This window comes from Cercospora kikuchii (genome assembly GCF_019650295.1).
Source record: "Cercospora kikuchii DNA, contig_00007, whole genome shotgun sequence".
In the NCBI taxonomy this organism is placed as follows: domain Eukaryota; kingdom Fungi; phylum Ascomycota; class Dothideomycetes; order Mycosphaerellales; family Mycosphaerellaceae; genus Cercospora; species Cercospora kikuchii.
In genome coordinates this window covers 1,960,549-1,987,175 of record NW_025408588.1, presented here as the reverse complement: position 1 = coordinate 1,987,175, position 26,627 = coordinate 1,960,549, and the positions used below count along the sequence as shown (strand labels likewise).

General features: G+C 53.1%; 12 protein-coding genes across 12 annotated transcripts; 7 read left to right on the top strand and 5 right to left on the bottom strand.

Annotated features, from left to right (window-relative positions):
• Positions 1-76: 76 nt before the first annotated feature.
• Positions 77-1,201, bottom strand: CKM354_001087000 (uncharacterized protein; the record flags this gene model as incomplete). Its single annotated transcript, XM_044806339.1, has 1 exon — positions 77-1,201. The coding sequence occupies one exon, from the start codon at positions 1,199-1,201 to the stop codon at positions 77-79; it is 1,125 nt and encodes a 374-aa protein (XP_044662274.1).
• A 162-nt stretch (positions 1,202-1,363) lies between these two features.
• On the top strand, positions 1,364-2,458 carry CKM354_001086900 (uncharacterized protein; the record flags this gene model as incomplete). Its single annotated transcript, XM_044806338.1, has 1 exon — positions 1,364-2,458. The coding sequence occupies one exon, from the start codon at positions 1,364-1,366 to the stop codon at positions 2,456-2,458; it is 1,095 nt and encodes a 364-aa protein (XP_044662273.1).
• Positions 2,459-3,399: 941 nt separating this feature from the next.
• Positions 3,400-5,433, top strand: CKM354_001086800 (uncharacterized protein; the record flags this gene model as incomplete). The annotated part of the gene is made up of 3 exons (XM_044806337.1): positions 3,400-3,608; positions 3,659-5,249; positions 5,329-5,433. 3 exons carry the CDS (start codon positions 3,400-3,402, stop codon positions 5,431-5,433), a joined length of 1,905 nt encoding a protein of 634 aa, XP_044662272.1.
• Positions 5,434-6,029: 596 nt separating this feature from the next.
• Positions 6,030-6,836, bottom strand: CKM354_001086700 (uncharacterized protein; the record flags this gene model as incomplete). The annotated part of the gene is made up of 3 exons (XM_044806336.1): positions 6,030-6,205; positions 6,267-6,669; positions 6,723-6,836. 3 exons carry the CDS (start codon positions 6,834-6,836, stop codon positions 6,030-6,032), a joined length of 693 nt encoding a protein of 230 aa, XP_044662271.1.
• Positions 6,837-7,611: 775 nt separating this feature from the next.
• On the bottom strand, positions 7,612-8,733 carry CKM354_001086600 (uncharacterized protein; the record flags this gene model as incomplete). Its single annotated transcript, XM_044806335.1, has 1 exon — positions 7,612-8,733. The coding sequence occupies one exon, from the start codon at positions 8,731-8,733 to the stop codon at positions 7,612-7,614; it is 1,122 nt and encodes a 373-aa protein (XP_044662270.1).
• Positions 8,734-9,676: 943 nt separating this feature from the next.
• On the bottom strand, positions 9,677-11,176 carry CKM354_001086500 (uncharacterized protein; the record flags this gene model as incomplete). Its single annotated transcript, XM_044806334.1, has 2 exons — positions 9,677-11,039; positions 11,094-11,176. The coding sequence occupies 2 exons, from the start codon at positions 11,174-11,176 to the stop codon at positions 9,677-9,679; spliced, it is 1,446 nt and encodes a 481-aa protein (XP_044662269.1).
• Positions 11,177-12,075: 899 nt separating this feature from the next.
• On the bottom strand, positions 12,076-12,951 carry CKM354_001086400 (uncharacterized protein; the record flags this gene model as incomplete). The annotated part of the gene is made up of 1 exon (XM_044806333.1): positions 12,076-12,951. One exon carries the CDS (start codon positions 12,949-12,951, stop codon positions 12,076-12,078), a length of 876 nt encoding a protein of 291 aa, XP_044662268.1.
• Positions 12,952-13,131: 180 nt separating this feature from the next.
• On the top strand, positions 13,132-14,064 carry CKM354_001086300 (1-(5-phosphoribosyl)-5- ((5-phosphoribosylamino)methylideneamino)imidazole-4-carboxamide isomerase HIS6; the record flags this gene model as incomplete). The annotated part of the gene is made up of 3 exons (XM_044806332.1): positions 13,132-13,431; positions 13,489-13,675; positions 13,772-14,064. 3 exons carry the CDS (start codon positions 13,132-13,134, stop codon positions 14,062-14,064), a joined length of 780 nt encoding a protein of 259 aa, XP_044662267.1.
• A 2,348-nt stretch (positions 14,065-16,412) lies between these two features.
• Positions 16,413-18,136, top strand: CKM354_001086200 (uncharacterized protein; the record flags this gene model as incomplete). Its single annotated transcript, XM_044806331.1, has 2 exons — positions 16,413-16,743; positions 16,800-18,136. The coding sequence occupies 2 exons, from the start codon at positions 16,413-16,415 to the stop codon at positions 18,134-18,136; spliced, it is 1,668 nt and encodes a 555-aa protein (XP_044662266.1).
• A 1,030-nt stretch (positions 18,137-19,166) lies between these two features.
• On the top strand, positions 19,167-21,029 carry CKM354_001086100 (uncharacterized protein; the record flags this gene model as incomplete). Its single annotated transcript, XM_044806330.1, has 4 exons — positions 19,167-19,283; positions 19,341-19,428; positions 19,483-19,725; positions 19,777-21,029. The coding sequence occupies 4 exons, from the start codon at positions 19,167-19,169 to the stop codon at positions 21,027-21,029; spliced, it is 1,701 nt and encodes a 566-aa protein (XP_044662265.1).
• Positions 21,030-22,302: 1,273 nt separating this feature from the next.
• Positions 22,303-22,821, top strand: CKM354_001086000 (uncharacterized protein; the record flags this gene model as incomplete). Its single annotated transcript, XM_044806329.1, has 2 exons — positions 22,303-22,539; positions 22,594-22,821. 2 exons carry the CDS (start codon positions 22,303-22,305, stop codon positions 22,819-22,821), a joined length of 465 nt encoding a protein of 154 aa, XP_044662264.1.
• Positions 22,822-24,135: 1,314 nt separating this feature from the next.
• CKM354_001085900 (uncharacterized protein) lies at positions 24,136-26,399 on the top strand (the record flags this gene model as incomplete). Its single annotated transcript, XM_044806328.1, has 3 exons — positions 24,136-24,582; positions 24,648-26,216; positions 26,271-26,399. 3 exons carry the CDS (start codon positions 24,136-24,138, stop codon positions 26,397-26,399), a joined length of 2,145 nt encoding a protein of 714 aa, XP_044662263.1.
• Positions 26,400-26,627: the final 228 nt, after the last annotated feature.

Sequence of the window (26,627 nt, the reverse complement as noted above, 5' to 3'; positions counted from 1 at the left end):
GCCAGGTGATATACAAGTCGTATCGTACATTTTGCGCTGTACATCTGTAGCTAATATGCAGTGCTGTGGCATTGGCCTAATCCCGAATCATCTTCTGCCACGACTCGAGTGCTAAATAGTCGTATGTTCCCTTCTCCGGGGCTCTGCTCTCCAACACAGCAGCCAGCCCAGACAGCCGTGCTTCATAGTTGGTAAGGACCTGTCGCGCCTTCTCCGCCTGTGGCATTTTCTCACCCAGCATCTTGTTCGCAAGGAACGTGCCATGCAGAACGGGAATGGACTGCTGAAATGAAGTTTGCGGCCCTCTTTCAGACAAGTTCAGGGCCTCTTCCGAAGGAGCGACATGCCCGTCGTCCATACAGCTCAAAAGACGATCGGCATATCTATGCACGACGCCAGTGGTATCCTTGCCTTCTAGGTGCTTGTATGCATGGACAGCAGCCAACTCCAGCATGACACCGAGGACTTTTGGACTTCTCCGTGGATCGTCTTTCCTTAGTCGTCCACCACCCCCATGCTCTTCGCTCTCTAGCATCAACGCGACCAGGTTCATCTCCTTGAGCGCCTTCTCAGTGTGTGCCTTGTCCCAATTCGTTCTCTGTGCCAAATCGCGGAAACCTTGGATCAGCGTGTCCAGGACCTGGGGCGTCTTAAGCGACATTCCAGTCTTCTGACTCTGTTGCAGGATTGCGAGGATGTGCGCGATCTTTCCCTGGTTCAGCGCCTTGCGCACAATCTTTGCTTGCATTCGCTCATCTACCGGCTTCTTTAGAAGCTGGTTCGCCTGCAACAGTTTGGCGACGTTGGTCCACGCTTTATCATCTCTGGTCTCGAAAATCTGTTCCAGAGCTTGGTGCGTTAAGGCTTTTCGAGCCGGACGGTCTGTTAATCGGTTCATCCATTGTAGTTCGATTTCCTCCCCTCCGAGCTCAATCGTCTGTGGGTTCTCCTTGAGATAATCTTTCTGCTTGGGCGAGAAGATGAGCTTTTGCTCGCGCTTGTTGAGAAATGCGGGCACGAGATGCTTGTTGCGGAGGTTGGCTAGCGCATCGTTGAGGTCGTCGTTCGTTGTGTATGCAAAGGTCGGAAACTCGCGTGAGCGTGTCGCTGCTTGGGAAAAGGCTCGGCTTGCGATCGGCTGCGTCTCCAGTTGCGATGCACGATGGATACGCAGAGCGCAACGCGTACATATTGAAGTCATGGTCGCTGCGATGGTCGAAGCAGTCCAATGGTTGCGCTGAAGGGATGGTGTTGCTCGGGGGAGAGAAAGTGGAGCGGAACAAATCCGCGGGGGAGCTTGAACTTTCTCGACTTTCTTGCGACACTTTTTCGAGCTGCACAGAAAACGTACCGTATCCTCACAATGGCGCCGGCAGCTCAAAAGAGACAGTGGAAGAATGAAGCGGGAGAGAGGAGACCGAAAAAGAAAGTGAAGCGGGTCAAGAAGCAGGACGACTACTACAGCTCATCTGAAGATGAAGCAGATGGAGCAACGCAGAGAGCATCTGATGCGCCCAAGAACATGCCGAAGCGGGTCGCAAAGGTAGTAGAGACAGAGCCAACTGGAGGAAACTCATTGCCTCTGGGAGAGAGAGTGCCGGGCAAGAACACCACCTCAAGACGAGAGAAGAAGAGCGTGCCACGACCGAAGCCTATTCTCAAGAAAGCTGCACCTGTCCAGATCTCCAAAGCCACCGCACCGCAAGCAGCAAGTGATAGCGAGGAAGAAGAAGAGGAGGAGGAGGACGATGCGGGTGTAGCAGTCGGCGATTTGGAGACGAATACAGCCTTGAACATGAATGTCGACGAGAGCTCAGCAGACGATCTTGAGGACGAAGACGATGAGCCTAATCTCGACGACGTCGCTTCTTCAGCCGAAGACTCAGAAGCCGGAGATTCTGAATCCGAAGGCTCTGTGGCAACATCGCAAGCATCCTCCACGAATCCGAGAAAACAGAAAAAGCGCAACGATCCCGATGCATTCGCAACCAGCATCACCAAAATTCTCTCTACAAAATTGTCCAGTGCTAAACGGCAAGATCCCGTTTTGTCACGCTCTAAATCGGCACTCGAAGCGAACAAGGCGCTCGCAGATTCTAAACTCGAGGCCAAAGCTCGCGCCCAGATCAAATCCGAAAAACGAGCAGCGTTAGAAAAGGGTCGGGTCAAAGATGTGTTAGGTCTGGAAACAGCAGAAGTGGACACGGGTGCAGTTCTAGAAGAGGAGAAGAGGCTGAAGAAGATCGCGCAAAGAGGTGTGGTATTCATGTTCAATGCTGTGAGGAAAGCGCAAATCAGCGCGGAGGAAGAGAGGAGGAAGCTGCAAGGCGAGGGCGTTGTGGGCATGAAGAAGAGGGAGGAGAGGGTCAACGAAATGAGTAAGCAGGGCTTCTTGGATTTGATCAGCAGCGGGGGCAAGCAGCAGCAGAAGCAAGTTGGGGCAATGGAGGAAGCATAAGGCGTGCACGCAGATGATGCGAAACATGGAATGTTACGCATGCAGGGTCTGTGAGAGGAACAGAGACGATATCTGGCCATGCTGTCGTTATCGTTGCATGCACTTTACCGTCCTGCATCTGCGTTTCATGCTGGCAGCTTCGATCATCACACAGCGGGCTAGGCTATGTCCAAGATGGACATGATTGCGGCGAGCAATGAACGCCAGTGACGCAAGAGGGCGGCTGCTGGTCGGCATTCGAGGAAGTGCAAAATGAGTGCCGGGGCGGCCTCTGGCATCTTCAGCTTTCTGTGTTGGCTCCAGTGCCTCTCGAGACGAGGCGGGAAGCGGTCTCACTGAAGGGCCTGTCCTGACGGTGATGGAAGTGTGGTAGCTTGAAGGCTATGCCGGCTATCCACTCCGTGCCTGGCTGTGTACAGGACATATGCTGATAGCATTTTAGATCATGGACATAGATCAATACACCTAGTCCGAGCCCCCTGAGCACATTATTCTCTCATCTGAGTCAGAGATGGATGGGACAAACACTTCGCACTTTCATTGGTAGTCTACCAACCGCAATCCGCCAAGAATGCCCTCTCTACAACAGGAATGTGACGTGTTACGTACCACTATCTGCATTCGATCTGGTAATGGTGGTATTCAACGCTGAACTAGGTATCGCAACCAAGCCATCGCAGTTCAGTGCAAGCGCTTTCCTGTCACTGATATTTATCTGTCAAAACCATCAGCTACTGATTGCAGATCGCTGCAGGACCACAGGCATGTTGCGGGGCACATAACAGCTGTATTGACTCCACCAGACGCAAGGAAAAGGTTGGACCTCACAACTGTGATGCTGCATTGCTTGACACCTGTCCGGTAACCAGATCATCCGCGTTCTACCAACCACTCTGCCAAACAAGCGAACATACTGCCAAGAACAGTGTACCACGAAGGCCATGGCTACTCCGAGCAAAGACAAACGACCCAACTTCTTAGTCATTGTGGCAGACGATCTGGGCTTCAGTGATCTGAGTTGTTTTGGGGGAGAGATTCGTACACCAAATCTTGACAAGCTTGCCAGCAATGGTTTGCGCTTGACAGATTTTCACGCAGCTGCCGCGTGCTCTCCGAGCCGAGCTATGCTCATGACTGGGACTGACCACCAGTAAAGTGTACATTACCTGCTGTACTGTCAAGAAGCTGACACTGTCAAAGCATTGCGGGACTCGGAAACCTGATCGAATGGACGAACAGATCTGATCAAAATGCACCTTCCGAGGGGGAGATCAAGTATTGGAGTACTGCTCCACAACGAGGCATGCCCGGCTACGAAGGCTACTTGAACGATCGCGTAGTCGCATTGCCTGAGATTCTCCATGATGCAGGATATCTGACTCTGATGGCTGGGAAGTGGCACCTCGGGCTGACCCCAGAACGATTTCCGCACAAGCGAGGTTTTGAGAGAAGCTTTGCACATCTACCAGCATGTTCAAATCACTACGCTTTTGAGCCGGAACTGCAAGGCCCAGATAAGATTCCAGAGTTCATGACGATGTCGTATATCGCTTTGCATGCTGAGGATGGCGAATATGTTCGCAGACTTCCCAAAGGATGGTATAGCAGTAACGGCTATGGAGACAAGATGCTTCAGTATTTGAAGGACCGACATGATCAAAAAGACGAGAGACCATTCTTCGCGTACTATCCTTTCACTGCACCGCACTGGCCGTTGCAAGCTCCCGACGAGTTCACTGCACATTACAAGGGCGTCTACGACGAGGGACCCGATGTGCTTCGGGAGAAGCGCTTACAAAGGATGAAGCAGATGGGACTATGCCCCGAGGACATTGTTCCGCATCCAGTGGTCGCAGATGAAGTCAAAGAGTGGAAAGACTTGACGCCAGACCAGAGAGCAAAATCGTGCAAAGCTATGGAAGTGTTTGCAGCAATGGTAGAAGCCATCGATCACAACGTCGGGAAAGTCGTCGATTATCTCGAAGAAACAGGCGAGCTTGACAATACATTCGTCTGCTTCATGTCGGACAACGGAGCAGAAGGAGCAGCGTACGAAGCATATCCAATCGTACAAAGCACAATGCTCGGTCACTTGTCGAAATACTACGACAACTCAATCGAAAACCTCGGACGTGGCAATAGCTTCATCTGGTATGGTCCTCGCTGGGCACAAGCCGCAACAGCCCCAAGCAGACTCTACAAAGCCTTCACGACCGAAGGCGGCGTTCGTGTTCCCTTCCTCGCCAAATTCCCCACCGACTTTCACGTCCGTGCCGATGGCGAAAGCATCTCTCAAGGCCAAGTCGAGCTTTCTTCTTCTGGATCACACGTCAGCACTGAACAAGCCAGCATCTCCTCGACATTCAGCACAATCATGGACCTCGCTCCTACAATCCTCGAAATGGCTGGGATCTCTCACCCTGCGCCAACTTACCAAGGCCGTGAAGTCGTCCACATGCGCGGAAGAAGTATGGTTCCTTATCTCAACGGCATGGCTTCTTCTATTCACCCCGCAGACTTTATCAACGGCTGGGAAACCTGCGGCCGAGCAGCCGTCCGTTGCGGCGACTGGAAGATCGTTTTCATCCCGAAACCGAAAGGACCCGAGAAGTGGCAAATGTACAATCTGAAGAAGGATCCTGGTGAAGTGAATGATTTGGCAGAGCAAGATCCAGAAATATTGGAAAAGATGATCAAGATGTGGGATCAGTATGTCTTGGAGACGGGCGTGATTCCACTTGCTCCTGCGTTGGGAAATTGGATTGCTGCGATGGAGGAGCAGATGCCTGAGGTGAGCTTTTCTTTACCTTACACGAAGGTGGATGATTCTAACAAAAGGAATCTGCTAATTCATGCTCTGCTTACAACAGGATGCCTGGATGGAATATGAATACTGGAAGGATGGGGCACGAGACGATCCAGAGGCGTTCAGAAAAAAGATCCCAAAGTTTGAGAGGACTGTCAAGGCCATCTGATGGTGGAGGTGGATCGCTTCTTGGACTTCGTGGTGAAAGAAACGAAGTAATCCAGAATTAGATCACAGAGCGGTGTGAAGTTGTTCGGCCGCTTGCATTGCCCTGCAGGAGCATTATGGCAATATTCATCACGGCTAAGCGCACTGTTGCAGGATGCATACCGCAATGCAGTTCAAACAGAAGGGTCTTCCGGCATGCACTGACTCGTTCCATGCTTATGGGAAACTTTGAACGTTTCTCGCTTCGATGTTACAAATCCACATGGGACGTGGAAATGCTTGTAGAAGAAACGGCAACTGTGTCTGCAGTCGTGGACTGGACAAGTCTCCGAGTCGTGGTGATCGTTGACCAGCGTGACGATAGCCACATAGGGTTAATGAGAAGACGTTACCACAGCTCCAGTACAGCCGAGCGTAGCACTATGCCCAGGGTCTTAGCCCTTAGCGTGGTAGCCAGAGTATACAGCCGTACCATGGGGCTGGGAAGAGGGGTGAGCAGGCATATAGATATCCATCATTCATCATTCATCATCTATCGTCTACACCATTCGTGTGCGCTAAAGCACCGGCACTGTACATAGGGGGATCTAGGCAAGCTCAATACCATCCTTTGCCAGAATTCGCATCCAGTGCGCCGAGCCATACGTGTGACATCTTGACGTAGCCCTTGTCATTTGGATGGAGCTTATCATACATGTCTGCAGGTGTAAGAGCTTTTGACATGTCTGCATGTGCAACCCTCATGCCCTGCCCGGCGAGGCGCTGTACCATACCTGCGAGTTCCCGATCAGCTTGGTACATAGTCTGGTCTTGACCTATGTTCTAGTTACCCACCTGGAATTTGAGCATTCAATTTCTGTACATTGGCATTGACGTTACCGTCAGTACTTGAAATGATCGAGGCCACAATGACAGTCGCACGTGGCCACAAGTTGGTGAGACGTCTAGTAAGCGTCTCCAACCTCGTGCGCAAGTCGTCGCCGCTGACGGGATTTTGTTGGCAGTCGTTCGTTCCTGCGTGAAGCAGAATGACTTTAGGATCGTATCCGTGCGAATGGGCTGTTTCGGCAAATCCTTGGATATCATGGATCCACCGACCCGGGTAGCCTTCGTTGTTGTTGTCGTTCATTTTACCATTGTGCTGTGATCCGATGAAATCGACACGAGCTCCATATCTCCCAAGTGCCCACAGCAAGTTGCCGCGATATCCATTCCCATCTGAACTGCCGGTTCCCCACTGTTCGGGCACCAAGTCAGCTCGCGTCTTGAGCTATCATCGATCTACCTTACCGTGATGCTATCACCCAGAGGCATCAAGGAGAACGAGTGTCCTTTGAGAGTAGCGAGGACATGGCTCGCAAGCGTAACGAGGAGAGCCAAGTTGGTTGCACTGATCAAAAACATGGCTGTAGATGCGTCGATGGGATGTTGCTGCGATGCGTGGTTGAATTAGCAGCAGCATCGTAAGACTTTTATTCCTGACTTCTTTGATTCTATATCACGAGAGGTGAAGCTATTCTCGAATCCGGAATCGTCGGACTGTACTTGCAACCGCCTCTTCCAGCAAAGCGCGACAAGAGACTGCAAGTCTTCGCTCTAGAACTGTTCGTGACCTAGGCCTTGTGTGGGTTTTTCGCAATGCGACATGGGTCTGTGAAAGTAACTTTGGAAACCCAACACTTGCGGTCCAGATTAGGAGAAATACGAGAAGCTAGCGATGCTGACGGAGTCCTTCGTGAACACGTATACGTTCGACTTTCGACGTTCTACGAGAGTTTGTTCGCGTAGGTTTCAGGGCTAACATCGCGCAGCTCCGAGCGATAGAACCAAGAAGCCAAAGTGCAGTTTCTCGAAGTGCTGCGATTTGTCGTGATTCCAAGTTTAGCCCGAAACATTCGGGTTCTAGAATAGCAACGTGATTACTGATAGTGTTGTGCTCATCGTTCGATAGCCATTCACCTGCGCCCCGATAGTGTAGGATTTGTGGAATTGCTGTTCGCAGTCAGCCTACACCATACTGCTAGGGCCAGGTTTTAGTGTCGCGTCTGTCAAGTGAGCTCATACGCTATGCACCTCGGTGAGATATCTGCAAACGAACTCGGGAAACGAACGATCGCTTGTCTATTAAGCCGCAACCTACGACTGAGTTCGAGCGTCGAAAAACTCGTCGTCAAGCCCTCTAATAATCCAGGCGACCCAACTTGCCTCCCGTGAATTCTGCGAAGAAGATGGTCCCAGGAATTTGATTGTTCAAATCGCAAGGTCCACTTGCACTTGTCGGCGTGACATACTCCACCAGCTCACCCGTGGCAAAGTCGTATGCCCCAATTCGATTGCCCAAGAACACAAGGTTCCCCTCGACAAAGTAGAGTTTCCCGTCGGCCCCGAAACGAAGAGGTCCTGGAATGGCTGCCAGTGCTGATGAACCAATGCTCTCCCCGAGCAAATCTGAGATAATACCTGAGGTTCCATCTGGCTGAATGACTGTTGACTTTCCAGCAGCTCTGATGTCGGCTATGAATACTTCTCGGAACTCGCCGGTATGAATGTTGAGAGAACCAATTTGACCTCCAGTATTACCCGAATAATACACCAAGCCATCAGGGCCCGTTGTCAGAGCCTGGACCAGCGACGAAGGAGTGGGCACCTCGAATTCCGTGATTTGCTTTGTCACAATGTTCAGAACACCGATTTTGTTGCCGACCAGCTCCACAAACACCATTGTATCGGCAGTCGGCCCAGGTTGAATCACTGCTGGCACAGACAGTGGCGTCGGGATGGGATACAACTCGTATTCATAGGTAAAGATGTCGATACATCCAATGGAGTTCAGGGCGGCGGCAGTGAAGTACGCACATGAGTCGCGATTTCCCGAAACGTCGATGGTAACTCGAGGGCCAATAGGGAGATTGTCGATAAGACCGACGCCGCTCCATGGAAAGGGAAAGGTTGTCATGCTTCCATCGACTGGGTTCAGTCGAACCATGCTGTTGCCAGCAACTTCAGAGAACCAGAGGCATCCATCTTGCATGAATTCCATCCCACTGGGCAAGCCTAGAGGATTCGCTAGAGGGAAGCGTGTCTCCTCGCCGCTGGTGACGTTGACTCGCAATATCGCATTTCCGGCGATGAGCTCTACCCAAGCTATGTCAGGCTGGAGAGGGTGGAACTCCGTTTCGCAAGGTGTGTCGAGGATGCTGACTTCCGCATATTCTGTGATGCGGCCTGATGGACGAGGGAACTGCGCATTAGTCCTTTGAAGTGCCAAGGCGTTGAGTAGGAAGATGGAAGGCCTGAGCATCTTTGCCGAACGAGCAAAAACACGATGCTAAAGTTATGAGAACGATTGAGAGCGGACTCTATCGGTAAGGGCTACCTCTTGGGCTCCATATATTCGACTCTCGACCAGATAGCTGAGAGGTGTTCTTGGCCGACTTCTGCATTTGTCCCAAATGGCCATAGCAGCGTTGGGATTCGAGATTGCAAGCGCTTGAGCTGACCAGGTTCAGTGAACTTACGAACATACACCAGCGGCCGCATCACCACACTAGAGAGCGAGTACACATCTTGCGGATCTCCGTGCTCACCGACCCTGCTGCCTTGTTTCGCCGGATCATCTGTTGGGACTTTGTATGATCGGGTACAGAAGTGCTTGCTTGCTGAAATGGACACTAGTAACACTAGTTATCAGGTCCGACAAAAAGGATAGAGATGGCGAAGGCCAATAGCTTGTGGTGTGAGTGAAGTGATGAAATGGCAGGCAGGGCTTTTGATTGAGCAGAAGCACAAGCACAAGCCCCACCCAGATGCTGCCTGAGGCCTGTGAACCTCCTGTGGAGCTGGAGCTGGAGCTGTGAAGGAAGCGATCCCCAGCAGGACCGCCTTCAATCCTCAAGGCGCTGCATAATTTTCTTGATATGAAACCGGCAGGATAATTGTACTGTACTCATATTGCCGTGTAGACTTGCATCGTGGTAGGAAAAGGGAGACCATTTCTCAGCGGGAGGAGTTGCGGACTGGATCTTCGTCAATTTCCTTTGAACACGACAGATACGACCGCGATTTGCAACTGTCATATTCCTTGCAGCTAATCGATGACGGTCACATAATATGCCTGTCTGTCGATTTCGCGAACGTTCTGTGCTTGCGACGCCCAAACGACCAGATTGCAATGCACAAATCTGGTAGTTTGAGCTTTGAGATCTGACAAAACCCTTGGATCTTCCCGGTCATCATTCACCTCTTCAGACCAGACTCATACACGCAAAGCTCACGCTCGTCGCGTTCCTGATCATCTCAGTCTGCCTCACAGACTGTTCATGCAACAACCACGTCATGCTAACATACGGCCAGCAAACTCGTCCATCAGCCGTGGTGACCATGTCTCCTGCGACGTAAGTGTCCATGTCCTTGAGTGGCTCGCCAATAGCCTCGCCTTTGCTGTTCACCAGCTGGAAGTATGTACCAGAGAAAGTGCCTCGGCAGCCCATTGCTTCAAACTCGCAGAAAGGAGAATCAATTTGTTCCCACGTCACAAGCGCGTATTCAGAGTCAAAAGCTGCGACGTGGGCATTGCTGCGGTCTGGGCCAATTTCAGGTGTGATCCAGTTGACCTGGGAGTCCCCCACAGCACCGATCTCAGAGGAAGCTGCTGGAGTGGTCAACTTGTCCGACAAGATGGAGATAGCAACACGGCGGCCGTTGGTGCGGTTCTTGGCCGAAGTGTAACCATCGCCCATCCATTCGTTGGCGATGAGCTCAACTGCGCCACGCGAAACCCAAGTGAAGGCGTAAGACGTGCTGTTGACGAAGCGAGCGAGGGAGGAGTACGAGCCAGACATGCCGCCCATGGCCTCATTGCATGCGCCGTTGATGACTTTCTCGTTGGAGATCTTGGTGCCAATAGTGGACATTCCTTGGCCTTTGGTGTTGAGCCAGATGGCACCCTGGTCTTCAGCGCAGATGCTGGCGAATGGAGCTTCATCGGCGGCTTCAAACGCGATACCGGTGTTGTGAGAGCAGCCCCATGAGCTGGACGCTCCTTCGATGACTTCAAGCGTACCATTGGAGTTGACATATTGGATGCTGTCGCCGAAATGGCCTGTAGCGTCGCCTTCGTAGTTCGTGATCACAAAGTAAGCACCGTAGAGCTGCGCCTCCTCCGACCAAACCAGGTCTCCATTCATGTCTGGAGACATGGAAAGTCCATCTCGCTCGTGAACACCTGGACCAGCGACGAAGGTCTTGAAAGTCTGCTCTCCGTTGGTATATCTGTAGATAGCTGGGACTGGGGTCCCATCCGGTGGTGCATTCTGGACAGAGTTTGCAAGCGGCTCGTTACCAAGAAGGGCGAATCCATCATTATGGCCGACAAGTCCTCCAGCTTCTTTGACGTTGTCGATTGTGACGGACGAGCCAGTTCCAGCGAAGGTAGTCAGATCAACATGTTGAACATGCACACCACTGCTGCTGCTGCTCAGGTAGGCCAGATATCCCGTCTTGCCATCCGGTGACACAGCGAAGGGACTTCTGCGGTGGTGGGCGAGGCCAGTCCAGTATGCTTCGATGACAGGGTCGAAGTCGCCTTCAAGCTTGAGAGAATCGACACTAGTTGAGTATGAGCATCCGCGTCGAACCTCTAAGCATACGCATTGTACATACTAAGTTTTGAGCTTCAAGGTTGGGTCTGCTGCGGCGACCAGCGCAGCTGCAGAAGTAAAGAGTGTGGCGGCACGCAATGCCATTTTCGTAGAATGATAATAGAAATGAAAGACTTGGGTAAGACTGGTGTATGCAAGACTTACCTGATCGAGGACATTCGTTTCTTTTCAATGATCCAGGCCACATGTTCCGGCCATGAAGGCACCGAAATTGTTCGCTGTCAACCTGAGAACGAGTGTAGTCCAGGCGGATCAACTTGTATAGCTGAAACGTACTACAGCAATGCTTGGCGCTGTCGTCCGGCATCTAGGCGTGCCAGCCCACAACATAGAAAACATAGCGCCGTTCTACAACTTCTCGTGCTTTGGGTAGATGAGAAACACTTGGCGATTGTCAAGTGCGCTCGTATTTCTCATCGTTGCGCTCCATGAAGCATTTCGTGTCGCGGAAAATGTTGCCTCCTGTGTCACGCTGGTACTTCGGTAGAAATTCTTCCTGTGCTTGGCACGTCGCCCATGTGTCTGATCTTATGGACATCAGCAGGTACTGCGCACAAGACATAAGAGTGCCCAAGCTGCAGTGTGAACCCCAAGAATGCGAGGCCACTTCATCCGCAGCTCCGTGCATGAGATCAATTGTTCATCGGTATGCCGAGATATTGAACCTTGAGGATTTAAGCGTGCGCGAATTTTCGCGAGATGCACGCGAAATTAACTGCAGCGACTGTCCATCACACACTTTTCAGGCAGACTGGCTCTGCTCAGTTGTGTCTGTTGCAGTCGACTTCCAGCGCATCCAAGCCAATGAAAATCAGTCGCCGCTGCGGAGTGAGACCGCTGTGAGGGCCACTGATATATCGCTGGTTCGTTCGACGGAGTGAGTTGGTCAACGGCTGTGAAGAGCTGGTTCTCGACCAGGCGCATCGCATTCAGCTGAACGACCTTGGGTACAATGATCAACTCGACATTACTGCCCGAGGAGCTCATCGCCTCTTTCCACCTCTTCTGCCCGTACCAGAACCCCTTCTTCCTTCAATACTCCTCACATCCCTATCGCTCAGCTTCAGTGTACTCCCACTCATCCTTCCAATTCCGACGCCTCCAACACCTCTCTCCCTCCGCTTCTGCTGGGCTTTGGGCGCATTCATCCTCGCCTTCTCCAGTATCACGCCATTCTCCGCCGCTTCTTTCCTCCTACTCGCTTCTCGACTCGCGGCTTTGCCACTAATGCCCCTCCGAATATGCATAGGCATTTTATCTTGCTGCAGGGCCGAAGTCTTGGCTCCGAGATCCTGGAGTCGCATGTCAAGCGCTTTGACACGGGATTTGCCTTCTGGTGCGGTGGATGATGAGAATGAGGATGCGTCAAGAAGATGTGATTCTTTCAGTAGACGTTGCAAGGCCAAGTCATGTTTGAGATTTGTGGCCTCCGATCCATCTTCTTCACCATCTCCCGTTTTGGATTTGTTCGACTTCGATGCTTGCTTCGTGGCAGACTCCTCATCGTCTCCTAGCGTCGGCGGCTTCGAAGACAGATATTTCTTGGCAGAGCCATCGAAGATGGAGTCAATCGTCGGTACAGTGTGCTCTATGACTTCGACGCGGTCTTCTTCATCTTCGCCAGTGAGGCCACTCCAATCAGATTCGGCATCGCTGTCGTCTTCATTTTGACCATCGCTGTCTGCTGCTGTGGAGCTCTCGATTGGCTGGACTTCAAGAGGCGCAAATTTCGCCTCGAAAGCCTTCTTCAGCAGTTCTCGAGCTGTTGCATCATCTTCATCGGGTTCGCGTTCTTGCTTGACTGATCTCGTACGCTTTTGCTCAGCGGGTCGCTTTCTCTTGCCCAGTGCTACCGCCATCTCGGTGTGTAAATTGCGATGTGCTAACGTTCGTCAAGGACGGTCGGTCGCGGGAAGCGGAGAAAGCGAGGCCGGGAAAAACTGCCAAGCTTTTTGCTCCTTCCTCTCACGAGCTCAACGTTCGGTCGTTTCTACAGTGCAACGACAACCAACGAAAGTCACCTCTGCCGTCTTGAAAATATGACGCGTTTCCGGCCATGTATAGACTTGCATGCAGGGTCTGTCAAGCAGATCGTGGGTGGCACGTTGTCGACCAATAATGCAGACCTGAAGACCAACTTCACATCTGAGCATCCTTCAGCATACTACGCGGACCTGTACAAGAAGCATAATCTTCGCGGCGGCCATGTCATCATGCTGGGTCCCGGCAACGACGAGGCAGCACGTGAAGCTCTCCAGGCCTGGCCTAGCGGCTTGCAAGCCGGAGGCGGCATCAAAGACACGAACGCGAAGCAGTGGATAGATGCTGGTGCAGAAAGGGTACGAAGAGGACTATTTTCCAGTATTGGGTGCGCACGTGCTGACCTTCCGTAGTAGGTCATCATCACTTCATTTTTATTCCCTTCAGGCTCTTTCGCTCTAGACCGACTACAGTCTGTGCTTCAAGCCCTCGGAGGCGACAAGGAAAAGCTCGTGATCGACCTCAGTTGCCGCCGTGTCGGTCAAGGCTGGAGAGTGGCCATGGACCGATGGCAAACCATTACAGAATTTGAAATCAACCGGGGTATGTCAGATGATTCTTACTCACCTGTGCGCGCTACAGCGAGCGTGCCGGCAGCACGGTAGACACTAGACAGGGCTGACACGTGGTACTATGCAGACAACATCTCATTGCTGGAGCCCTACTGTAGCGAATTTCTAATTCATGCGGCCGATGCCGAAGGCTTGCAAGCCGGCATCGACGAAAAGCTGGTCGAGTACCTTGCAGAGATCTGCTCCATACCCGTTACGTATGCTGGCGGTGGCCGGAACATCGCAGACCTCGAGTTGGTTGAGCGCCTCAGCAATGGTAAGGTTGATTTAACAATTGGGAGCGCCCTCGACATTTTCGGTGGAAAAACTGTAACCTTTGACGAATGCTGTCAGTGGAACAGAGCTAGGGACGAGGCTTAAACCTTTGTGAGCCCACGTCGCCGGGTTATTGCTCAGTTCGGCATGGCACCCGCGGAGCGTACGCATACGTAACAATTTGCAATCCGAAAAAGGCTGTCGTAGCCTTGTTCTCAACCTCACACCATGGTCCCAGGCAAGGACAGACGAAGGCTTAGCACTATCTTCGGCAGCGAGGAAGCAATCTTGGCAAGCCTTTCTTGAAATTTCTGCATTAGCCCGAATCATCGTGCACACGCGAGCATTGCTACAACGGTACATGATTGTTGTCTTCAAAGTTGACACAGCGCTGCGTGCGGTCTCACTACATCGTATGCACAATACTATGTTACTTGCGATCCCAGCCGGGTTGGCGGGCCTCGTTCCAGTTGGACGAGATGCCGACTTGCTGAGCCGAACAGTAGACACGCACGTACCTTGCTAAACGGCAGTAGTCTGTTTGCTTTGTAAGTGCTGGAGGCCGTGAGCCGGTGGCGGCGTGGTCATCGCGAAGCTAAGGTGGTCGTTCATCTCTTGCCGACGCGTCTGGACATCGCGGCTGTTCGCCGAGTGCAAAAACGGACCGATAACCCGCAGCGCCTCAAGCAACGAGTGGAGTGACCAAGCGGAGTCCCCAAGAAATGTCCACGTTGCCCACAGTGGATCTCTACGGCATGAATCAGGAAGCGAAGACGTACAGCAATGAATTCCGACGTGCTGGTCAATAATCTGCTTGCCCGCTCTGGACGCTCTACTCTCCTCTCTGTTCTGGATGCGATCAGCAGAAGTTCGATGGACAGCCAGATTGCAAGATGCAAACCCACGAAATCGCGGGGAAGGCACGCTACCACAGTTTGGTACAGTATAGGCGTTCGACTGCGAACATTCGCACGCAGCACGCTTGTGAGAGGCACGACTATTCACGTGGGTGTGGCGCTTCGTGTCGCGCCGAGCTAGCATATAGTGCTGGCAAAAGTTTGCAGGCCTCAGCATCCTCAAGGAATCAATACAGTAGTAGCATGTGCGCCGCATGCTACATTGCGCCGGCCGTTGAGCTCAAAGGGGGAATTGGGCCTCGAATCGCTGGAGCAGTATTATTGACCTCGCGGATGGTACGATCTGCTACCGTCGCAGTGCATGAAGTGGAGTGCATGGAGGGCTTCGGTTCATGAGCCGCGAGACGCAGCCGAAGCGAGCGCGAAGTCCGGGTAAGACAGTGCGGCGATGCGCCCAGCTGTCCCGAGCCATGCTGTGAGCGCTGCCTGCCACCACTGCGTCGCCGCACTGATGAGACAGGGAGTCAGGCAGGAGGGTGTAGAACCGTGGCGCCCAAGGTATTGGTCAGTACGACGCAACCTTAGACATTGCAGATTTCAGCCTCGATCCGAAGGTTTCGACCAGACGTGTCTGAGACCCTTAACAAGCTTCCAGAGCCCGCTCCCGGCTCGGCGCATTGGTGCTCCATGATTCGGCGTCCCCTCACATTTGCAGCAAACAGCTTGCAGAGCTTCTTGCAGCATCGTCACACCTTCGTGATGAGTGTCATGTGCCGCAGAGTGCGCGCATTGTCGCTGGTGACCGCGCCGCAGATCCTTTGATGCCAAAATCAGACGCGACAAAGCCGTGCAACGTCCCGACAAAGGGCCCCCGGGCTCGCCTAGGCTGAGAACGGCTGCGAGGCCGAACCGCGGCAGCAAGCGGCGACAAGTCCTCCGGGCAACGCAGGACGTTGTGGAATGTCGATGGTTGCGGTGCGTGCAAAAAGCAGTGGCATTCCAGAACGGTCGCTGGACGATGCCGCGACGTTGCAGAGCTGCAGCCGGGCATCGAGGGTCGAGCAGCATGCTGATCGCGTCTCGACCACAGTCGCGTGTGTCCTGCTGGTGGACGAGCGGCGGATTGGGCGAGACGGCGAGTGGTGCGGTCCTCAGCTGGGCCCGAAGAGAGTGGTCATGAGCGGGCTGGCCGTGCTGAAAGAAGACCGCTAGGCCGCGGCGGGAGCAGACGATTGGCCACGGCGGGCCACATGGCAGCAAAGCTGGAGAGGTTGCTGGGGTTCTGGACGCCTCCGGCGGGCCCCCACTAGCATAGTGTAGGGCCATAATTTCCTTCACCACTACTGCGGGCCCGTGCATATGCTTGCACGTGCCACCGTGTGAAAGCCACCAGTCGCGCCTGCGTCTCTTTCTTAAAAGACAGCTCCCCGGTCCGCACTCGCCATTGTTTCTCCATCGCGTGCTCACCTCCTCAACTCGACACCGACCGCGAACAACAACCTCGTCGCCCACCTTCGCCTCGCGCACCCGACCTCGAGTACCTAGCACCGGGCCCGGGAAACACAAACCTCATCAACCAACAGACCGCCCGCAACCATGCCGGGTGGCGCGCTCGCTGCGACCAGCGATGTCAATCGCATTGAGGCGCCCGTGACCTTCAAGGCCTACCTCATCTGCGCCTTCGCCTCCTTCGGTGGTATCTTCTTCGGTTACGACTCGGGTTACATCAACGGTGTCACTGCCTCGAGCGTCTTCGTCGAGCTCATCGAGGGTCCCGGCAATGATGCGCTCTCCGGTAGCCACCTGTCTCTCGTCACTTCTATCCTCTCCGCTGGTACCTTCTTTGGCGCCATCATCGCTGGTGATGTCGCAGACTTCATTGGCCGAAAGTGGACCGTCATTATTGGCTGCTTGATCTACATTGTCGGTATGTCAGGGCTCGGATTGATCACCCCATGGAAACAGTACTGACTTCAATATCAGGAGTTATCATCCAGATGATTACTGGTGTCGGCGGTGACGCTCTCGGTGTCATTGTTGCTGGTCGTCTCATTGCGGGTATCGGTGTCGGATTCGAGTCCGCCATTGTCATCCTGTACATGTCCGAGATCTGCCCAAAGAAAGTCCGTGGTGCCCTCGTCGCCGGCTACCAATTCTGCATCACCATCGGTCTTCTTCTCGCATCCTGCGTGAACTACGCCGTCCGCAACCGCACCGACCAGAGCGAGTACCGCATCCCAATCGGCATCCAGTTCGCCTGGGGTGTCATCCTTGGCGGTGGTCTCTTGTTCCTTCCAGACTCTCCACGATACTTCGTCAAGCGCGGCCGTGTCGAGCAAGCCCGATCTGCCCTCGCTCGTCTGCGAGGACAGCCAGGTGACAGCGAGTACATCGAGGCTGAGTTGGCTGAGATCGTCGCCAATGAGGAATACGAGCGCTCCATCATTCCTGCTGGCAGCTGGGCCAATGGCTGGGCCAACTGCTTCAAGGGCTCCGTCTTCCAGTCCAACTCCAACCTGCGCAAGACCATTCTCGGCACCTCTCTCCAGATGATGCAACAGTGGACCGGTGTCAACTTCATCTTCTACTACTCGACCCCATTCTTGAGCTCGACTGGCGCCATCTCCAACACCTTTTTGATCTCGCTGATCTTCACCCTGGTCAACGTCTGCTCTACTCCGATCTCCTTCTACACGGTCGAGAAGTTCGGTCGTCGTCCACTGCTCGTCTGGGGTGCCTTCGGCATGTTGATCTGCCAGTTCCTCGTCGCCATCATTGGTGTCACCGTCGGATTCAACAAGACCTACGAAATTCCAAACCCAGATGGAGGCGACCCACTCACCCGTGCCATCAATGTCCCAGCCGTCAACGCCCAGATTGCGTTCATCGCCATCTTCATCTTCTTCTTCGCATCGACCTGGGGACCTGGTGCCTGGATCCTGATCGGCGAGATCTTCCCTCTGCCAATCCGTTCTCGCGGTGTTGCTCTTTCCACTGCCAGCAACTGGCTCTGGAACACCATCATTGCCGTCATTACTCCCTACATGGTCAACACCGATGAGGGCGATCTGAAGTCGAGTGTCTTCTTCGTCTGGGGTGGCCTCTGCACTTGCGCTTTCGTCTACTCGTACTTCTTGGTGCCAGAGACCAAGGGTCTGTCGCTCGAGCAGGTCGACCAGATGATGGCTGAGACCACTCCTCGTACCTCGTCCAAGTGGCGACCAACGACCACCTTCGCCAGCCAGATGGGTCTCAAGGAGGGCGGAAAGCTCGATACTGAGATCACTGCTGATGTTGAGCGCAAGGGATCTGTGTTTTAGATGATGAGGGCATGCATTTTTCAGGAGCGGCTACGAACGAGACGAAGCATTGAGCGACGTTGATGTTGCATAATTAATGATACCCGACTATTGGAGGTGGCTGCCGCGACATTGTCCATAGAGCAGGCTCAATGGTTGATATCGACTAAGCTCAGTCGTCTACTCAGTAGTAGGCCAGAGCCAGTAAATATACCAGTACACTCATGTTTCGTAACTGCTCGTCTCACTATTGTTTCCGTGGTCTCCGATTCGTCATCCTCAAGGTTCTTCCACGTTCAGCTGACCATAAGCCTACTGTCGGATTTCTTCTCTTCCGCTTTCCTGGCATCTTATGCTCACTATTATAAGTCTGACCAATTTCTGCACGGCAACGGCACCTTCAGAAGCCCCGTCGAAGCTTTCCTTTGGTCATACCTTGTTGAGACCGCACCTACGTGCGCGGGTGCTGCGCTACTAACGCGGGGGAAGGAGCTTGTCGTTCAGCTCCAGCTATCTGTTATTACGCGCAGCAGGAATGGAAGCACTCACAGCAGGATGCAACAAGATGTCTGAGGGCGCCTAATGGCACATTGGCCTTGTTGGACAACTCTTGGCCGCTCTTGATCCTCATCAGACGGATTTTCCAAACCGTGATGCCGATCCCTGTGCTCGCGCTGCCGCAAGAGCAGGGATTGTGCGGGTGCGCCTTCTCGTACCGATCTACGAGAGACAATGCTGCCACCTAGTGTCACCATCCGAACGGGCAAGACACAGCAATGCACAATCCACATAGACGACGCGGATTGAACAGACTGCTCATTCGATGAACGACATGAAGAACCAACAACCAATGCTTCGCACTTATCCAAGACGTTAATTCCTGAAGGATTCTTGCATGATTTCATCGCACTGGCCAACAGATTATAAAACCCTGGACACCAAAGCCGTGGATAGGGCACGTCTGCCCTAAGGTCTCACGCTTCTTCTTTAGCTGAGTTCTGGCCGTTGCCTTCGAACTCCGTCTGTCTTTGTCTCGACGTTGAACGTCAAGATGTTGGAGATATTGAAGTCCAAAGTGGTGCAAGGAGCGCTCCTTATCTTTCTGGCTAGCTATGTCGTGCGATTCCTCGTCAAAGGGTATAGGATCCGAAAGAGGCGGTTTCAATTCGTAAGTGCAATTGAAGCAGAGGCTCTGTACTTGCTTCGCTAACTGTGCCGTCTTCAGCCTGGAGCACCGGCTTCATGGATCTTCGGCGATCTCAAGAATGTTGGCGAGATAGCCTCGCAGCTTCCCAATCGTGTTCATCCGCACAGTGAGTATGCGATGCAACCTGTATTTGTCAAGATGTCTTGCTGACAGTGCCAAGCATATGCTCACTTCATGAGGAAGAAGCACAACTTGGGCAATTGGTTCGCTCTTGACTTTTGGCCTGTGTCCGATCCAATGATTACAGTTATGGATCCTGCGATAAGTCAACAATTCTCGACAGAGTACAACGCGCCAAAGCATTCTTCATTGCCGAATTTCCTAGAGCACTTGGTAGGGAAAGGCGATATGGTGTCTGCCAATGGAGCTTTGTGGAAGAAGTGGCGGAGCATGTTCAACCCAGGTGTGTGCACGCGCTACTCTTCCATCACGCTCCATACCTAACTTCGTCCAGGCTTCAGCACACAGCACCTGATCACTCTAGCACCAGGAATTGTTGACGACGCTCTGATTTACGTCGATAAGCTCACAGAACATGCGAAGAAAAATGAGGTGTTCCGCCTCGAAGAAGAGACCACGCGCCTGACTGTCGATGTCATCGGAAAGGTCGTACTGGACGTCAGGTTTAATATGCAACGAGAGGACAATGAATGTATCGACGCCCTGCGAGAGCAGATCAACTTACTGCCGAATGAGACCTTCAACCCATTCGCAATGTGGAGACCATATGGCATCTACCGACGATGGAGAAATAACCGTGTAATGCACCGATACATAGGCAAAGTCCTTGATGAGCGCTTCGCAACCAAAGAAACTCCAGCCAAAGAGAAGAAGGCCCGCAAACGTACCATTATCGACCTCGCCCTTGACAGCTACCTCACCGGCGAGGAAGATCTAGAAAACGAAGACCCCAACGCAGTCGCTACAAGTAACGACCACCCGATCATGGACGCCGCCTTTCGCGAAGGCGCAATCACCCAGATCCGCATCTTCCTCTTCGCAGGCCACGACACCACCTCCTCCACAATCTGCTACGTCTTCCACCTTCTCCGCAAGAATCCTCGAGTCCTCGAACGCATCCGCCGTGAACACGAAGAAGTTCTCGGCCCCGCCTCTCAAACCGCCTCAAAGATTCAGTCCGATCCCAATATCCTCCACAAACTCGAATACACTCTCTGCGTCATCAAAGAAACTCTCCGCCTCTTCCCCGCCGCTTCCGCACCTCGCATGGGCGAGAAAGGACTCTTCCTCACAGACCCCAAAACCGGCGAGAAATTCTCCACAGAGGGCTGGATGATCTGGCTCGTGCATCACGGTCTGGGCCACAACGAAAATATCTGGGGTCCCGATGTCGACGAATTCAAACCCGAACGTTTCCTCCCCTCCAACTCGCACAACATACCCGAAGGTGCATTCCGAGCTTTTGAGATGGGTTATAGGAATTGCCTGGGACAGAATTTGGCGTTGTTGGAGGCGAGGATTATTTTGGCGATGACTTGTAGGACTTTTGAGTTTGATGTTCGTTTGGATAAAGAGGGTTTGGAGACTGTGGGCAAAGATGGGACGTTCTATGCGAGGGATGAGAGTTTTAGGAAGGGGAAGGTGCATGATGTTGGTGGGGAGGAGTTGTATCAGGTGTTGATTGGGGCGGCGAAGCCGAGGGAGGGGATGCCTTGTAGGGCGAGGAGGGTGGATTGGAAGCCCTGAGGAGGTATAGGCGTGGAAGTGGTTGAGTGGTTTGCTTGTCGGTCGCATAGTGGTAAATGGTGTTTGTGTAGTTTTTCGAGCCATGCTATGAGGCAAATATTTGTATGCCCGTATTCACGATTTTAGATGGTAGACACCATTTCTCCCTTCTTTGTCTTCCGCTCCACTCCTCCTTTGCTTCCTGCACGCGCAGAGACCCGACCATGTCTCCTTTAACAACGACGACGGCAGACAGCTTCCTGTTCTCTTCGATCCTTGGTCTTTTGATCGTGGCAGTATCGTACTTTATCATGACCAACTTGGCCACGAGCCGTCGCCAGAGGTACGAAATCTTAGAGAACCGAGAACGTCAACGAGCGATGAATTCGCATCTTCCGAGACCTTCTAGGGGAACAAAGGTCATGATGGATTGGAAGAGAGATGATGCTGAAAATGTGTTCTGCGCGCGGTGTGGGAGAGAGGTACGTGAGTAGTAGCGGTGGCGTGCGAGACTCAGAATTGTAGGATATGGAGGAGAGGATACGAAGTACTCATGAAGTCTCCCATCTTGATTCACAATTATACTGTTGCCGCGTTTAACTGCTATGCTGCTTGCATTTGCACTTGGTGTTGCAAGCACGCCAAGCTTCTCGTGTTGCGCGTGAGTGTGCAGCGTGCAGCGCAAGAGGTCCAGCGGGACACCGCAACTGCTGTGCCACGTAAAGATTCCGAGTTTGCACTTCAGCGTGCGATTGCTATGCACGCTCGCTGAGGTGCGATGTCACCCGCCGCTGCCACGTTGATGTGCTATCGTTTCCATTTTGGTGCTTTGTTGTGTGCGTTTCGAGGGCCAGTGGTCGACTGCTGTGCATGTTTGCTATCGGAGGATATCTTGGTTCTCGTGCCGATCGATGGGAGCGTACAAGAGGTACGAAGAGGTCTTCTGTGCCGGACTTTCCGTGTCTGCGAATAAGCTTGGAAAGAGGTGCCTTGAAGGTGTCTCGCGGCTGCTGATGTAGCATGGCAGGGTCATATCGACAACCTCTGTTCCTACCACAGTGGTCAACTGAACTCAGCGACGATGACTTCACTTCGGTGGCGGAGTCGTGCTCAGTCGTTCCTGTCGTTCCTGTCCTTGCATGTGCTTGATTTTTTCCCGTTGCCTGATATAAGGATAAGTACTTTCCTTCATATCCATCTCCCATAAGTCCGCAATCTAGACGAAGCATCTGTAACGCCAGAAGATCAACACTTTACACAGCCTACAGATTGACCTACTGGCAGCATAAACAACATGTTGTACATCGTCGCTACTGCAGTATGCCTCGCCGTTACGGCGGCCGGTCTTGCACTACCTCAAATCACCACTGGTAACCCAGGCACCTACCCTCAACCATGCGCGCAAAACACCACTCTTGGGTTCTTCTCTGGGAAGAGCTTCGCTGCTGGCACGAAGATTGGCTCCGTCTCGACTGATACGATCAGCGATCTGGATGGCTGCGGAATTCGTACAGGCGAAGGTGTAATCAAGGTATGCAGAATGTTCGCGGTTGCTAGAAACTTCGCTAATGCATCAACTCGTCAGTCCATGTACTGCACGCCATTGACGCACAGCACGATCAGCATCGGACAAGTCGAGAAAGGCATCTGCACGTTGACGCTCTTCACTGGGTCGAAGAATTGCGAAGTCGTGAGCGGAGGGCAGAGGCGTCAGATCTCAGTTCCCAACGGGAAGGAAGAGACTTGCATTTCGACCGGCGTGCTTGATGGAGGCAGATACCAGAAGGCAAGCGGAATTTGGACATGCGGCTGAGAGCAAAATGTGTGAGCGCACATCGAGCTTCTTGGGTTGTACGGAGCGCATGGCCTAGATATATGTGAGCAGGGAACGTGGAAAGGTAGTCGACATCGAGATAGAATTTGGCAAGTTGTTCGTTTGACAGTTGTAACGGCGGTTCCAACGCAATTTCCATCTGTTCGCAGACTGCTCACTCGTATGGCCGATATCACGACCAGAAGGGTGGTGGAGGAGGATTTGCTAGTGGCCTAGAGATGATTAGCGGCCGAGACATGTGCGCGTTGGTCCATGGTCGAGCAGTTCAGTGAATTGTTGGGCGCTCAAACGGCCGCCAGCGCTCGTCAATGCAGGTATCGGAGATCCGACAACCGGCATGGGCAGTCTGACGTCTCGACGATGCTCCCGCCGGTGCGACGGTATGGCCATTGTGCATACTGGACAACCCCGCCGTCACAAGTGCAGCACTGCGGAAGTCGAGCTATACGGGTGGCGCTGTGCGCGTGACGAGCGACAGGTTTGCCGGGCGGTGGTATGGCGCAAGAAGGACCGACTGCGTCGGCGTTCGAGGCCGGCTGGCGGCTAGACTTTGGAGATGCAGCTGGATGCGGAGGGGCGCGTGGAGAGAGCTGTGCTGAGCTCAGACACCACTTTTCTCGTGGCCTGGTCGTTGAAGGCAGATCGCCTCAACAACGAGCCAAGCCTGCCCAACCTGGCCGTGTTGCTGAGAGACCCGCGCGCGCAATGTCGCCAAATCCATGCTGCGTCGGCGCTGGGATCGATGCCGCCGCTGAGATTATATACAGAGCAGCAATGCATCTTCACCGACACCATTCATGCGCAGCTGTTTCGTCAGTATTTGCCTCCAGACCGACGTCAGGTTCTCCACCATCTCTCGCTTGTTCAGCAGCAGGGCTCGAGCTTGTGCTGCTTGCTCGGACCAATTCGCACCAGCCTCTCGGCTACTCACCATTACACTGCTTCCCTCTTCAACAATTTCCACTTCTTCTACACACCTCTCCCTCCCTTGGTGATACATTTGCAGGAGGAACACCCATCGCGGAAGAAATTTGAGCAGTAGTGGAACCGACCGGAACACAAAGGTGAGTTTCAATTCGTCCCGAAGCAGCTTCCCCAATGATGTCGCTGCACTCCACTCTCCGCATTCATAGCTTCGACTTGTCTCATATCACACTCACTACATGCACCACTCGAGCTCCAGAACGATCCACTGATACAGTCTCTCCACAGTGACACCTGCCTCCAGAACTCCCGAGGCCACGAGTTGCGTCCAGTCTTTACCAAATCCCGCCCTCACACTACATCCGCAACATGGGCGACCAACCCCGCCGAGACGTGCACAACCATGTGCTTTTCGAAGTGGCCACTGAGGTCGCCAATCGCGTCGGCGGTATCTACAGTGTGCTTAAATCGAAAGCACAAGTCACAACCGCAGAGTATGGCTCGAGCTACACATTGCTGGGGCCGCTGAACCGCGCGTCCGCCGCCGTCGAGGTTGAAGAGATCGAGCCGAGGGATCCAGCACTGATCGCGACGATCAAGAACATGAACGAGAGGGGCATTAAGACGATGTACGGAAGGTGGTTGATTGACGGCGCCCCACGAGTGCTGCTCTTCGACACCGGTACTGGATACTACAAGCTCGATGAGTGGAAAGGTGACCTCTGGTCGACTGCTGGCATCCCCAGTCCTCCAGATGACCACGAAACGAACGAGGCAATTGTATTTGGTTACTTGATTGCCTGGTTCTTAGGCGAGGTGAGTTGCCGACCCTCGCTATTCTGCCACAGTGGCACAACCAGACACAGACTAATCCCCAATAGTACGTCTTCCACGAGAAGGAACGTGCCGTCATCGCACAATTCCACGAGTGGCTTGCAGGTGTCGCACTTCCTCTGTGCAAGAAGCGCAAGATCGACGTAACGACCATCTTCACCACTCACGCAACCCTCCTCGGCCGCTATCTCTGCGCTGGCTCTGTCGATTTCTACAACAACTTGCAGTACTTCGACGTTGACGCCGAAGCCGGAAAGCGTGGTATCTACCACCGATACTGCATAGAACGCGGTGCTGCTCATTCGGCAGATGTCTTTACCACCGTCAGCCATATCACTGCTTACGAGAGTGAGCATCTGCTGAAGCGAAAGCCCGACGGCGTCCTGCCGAACGGTCTCAATGTCAAGAAGTTCTCCGCTACCCACGAATTTCAGAATCTGCATCAGACCAACAAGGATCGCATTACAGACTTTGTTCGCGGTCATTTCTATGGACACAACGATTTCGATCCCGACAAGACCCTCTACTTCTTCACTGCTGGACGATACGAGTACAGGAATAAAGGTGTTGACATGTTCATCGAATCTCTGGCTCGTCTCAACCACCGCATGAAGGCTGCTGGGTCGGACATGACTGTGGTGGCGTTCATGATCTTCCCAGCACAGACACAGTCCCTTGCTGTTGAGGCTTTGAAGGGCCAAGCAGTCGTCAAGTCACTGAAGGACACTCTTGGACACATTGAGAAAGAGATTGGCAAGAAGCTTTTCGAGAAGTCGATCGCCTGGCAAGATGGTCAAGATCCGCCAGACGAGAAAGACCTGCTCAGTGCGCAGGACAAGATCATGCTTCGCAGGAGATTGTTTGCCATGAAGCGTCACACACTTCCGCCGATCGTGACACACAACTTGGTCAACGACAGCGAAGACCCCATCCTCAACCAAATGCGCCGCTGCCAGCTCTTCAACCACCCCTCCGACCGCGTCAAGGTTGTCTTCCATCCCGAGTTCTTGAGCTCCGGGAACCCAGTCCTCCCGATGGACTACGACGATTTCGTCCGAGGCACACATATGGGCATTTTCAGCTCATACTACGAGCCTTGGGGTTACACGCCAGCCGAGTGTACAGTCATGGGCGTGCCGTCGATCACAACGAACCTGTCTGGTTTCGGTTGCTACATGGAAGAGCTCATCGAGAACGCCGCAGATTACGGTATCTATATCGTGGACCGCAGAATGAAGGGTGTCGACGACAGTGTGAACCAGCTCACTGAATTCATGTACGAGTTCACGAAAAAGAGCAAGCGACAACGCATCAACCAGCGTAACCGAACAGAACGCCTCAGCGATCTGCTCGACTGGAAGAGAATGGGCATGGAATACGTCAAGGCAAGACAGCTTGCACTCAGACGAGCATACCCAGACAGCTTTTCAGAGGGCGAGGACGAGCCAGGATTCTTCGATGGTACCGAGAGCATCAAGATTACACGACCTCTGTCGGCACCAGGCAGTCCTCGGGACCGCAGCGGCATGATGACGCCAGGCGACTTTGCCTCGATACAAGAGGGTCGCGAAGGTCTCAGCACAGAAGACTACATTGCGTGGAAGCTGCCGGAAGAGGTGAGTTGTGCACGCAAATGATGTTCGCAGGAAATTTTACTGACCAAATTGTAGGAGGAGCCTGAGGACTACCCATTCCCACTCACCCTCAAGCAAAAGGCTGGCAGTGGCACTGCAACGCCGACGCTTAATGGTAACGGTACCACACTGCCGATCCGCGAACCACCAGCAGCTGCTCAATAGTATTGAGGTGCTGACTTGATGACACTAGGCCTTTGATGGCTCGTACATATTTGAAAAGCTGGGACCAATCACAAGGACATACGACGACAGCTGAAGAGCTTTGTGACCGGAAATTTCTCCGCGATGAAGGGGCGCAACACCAGTTCGTCGCGTCTCGCGTGGTTTGATTTGGGTTCTTGAGGGCAGAGACGAGAATGGATATATCTGATGACGGACGTGTCGATGTGC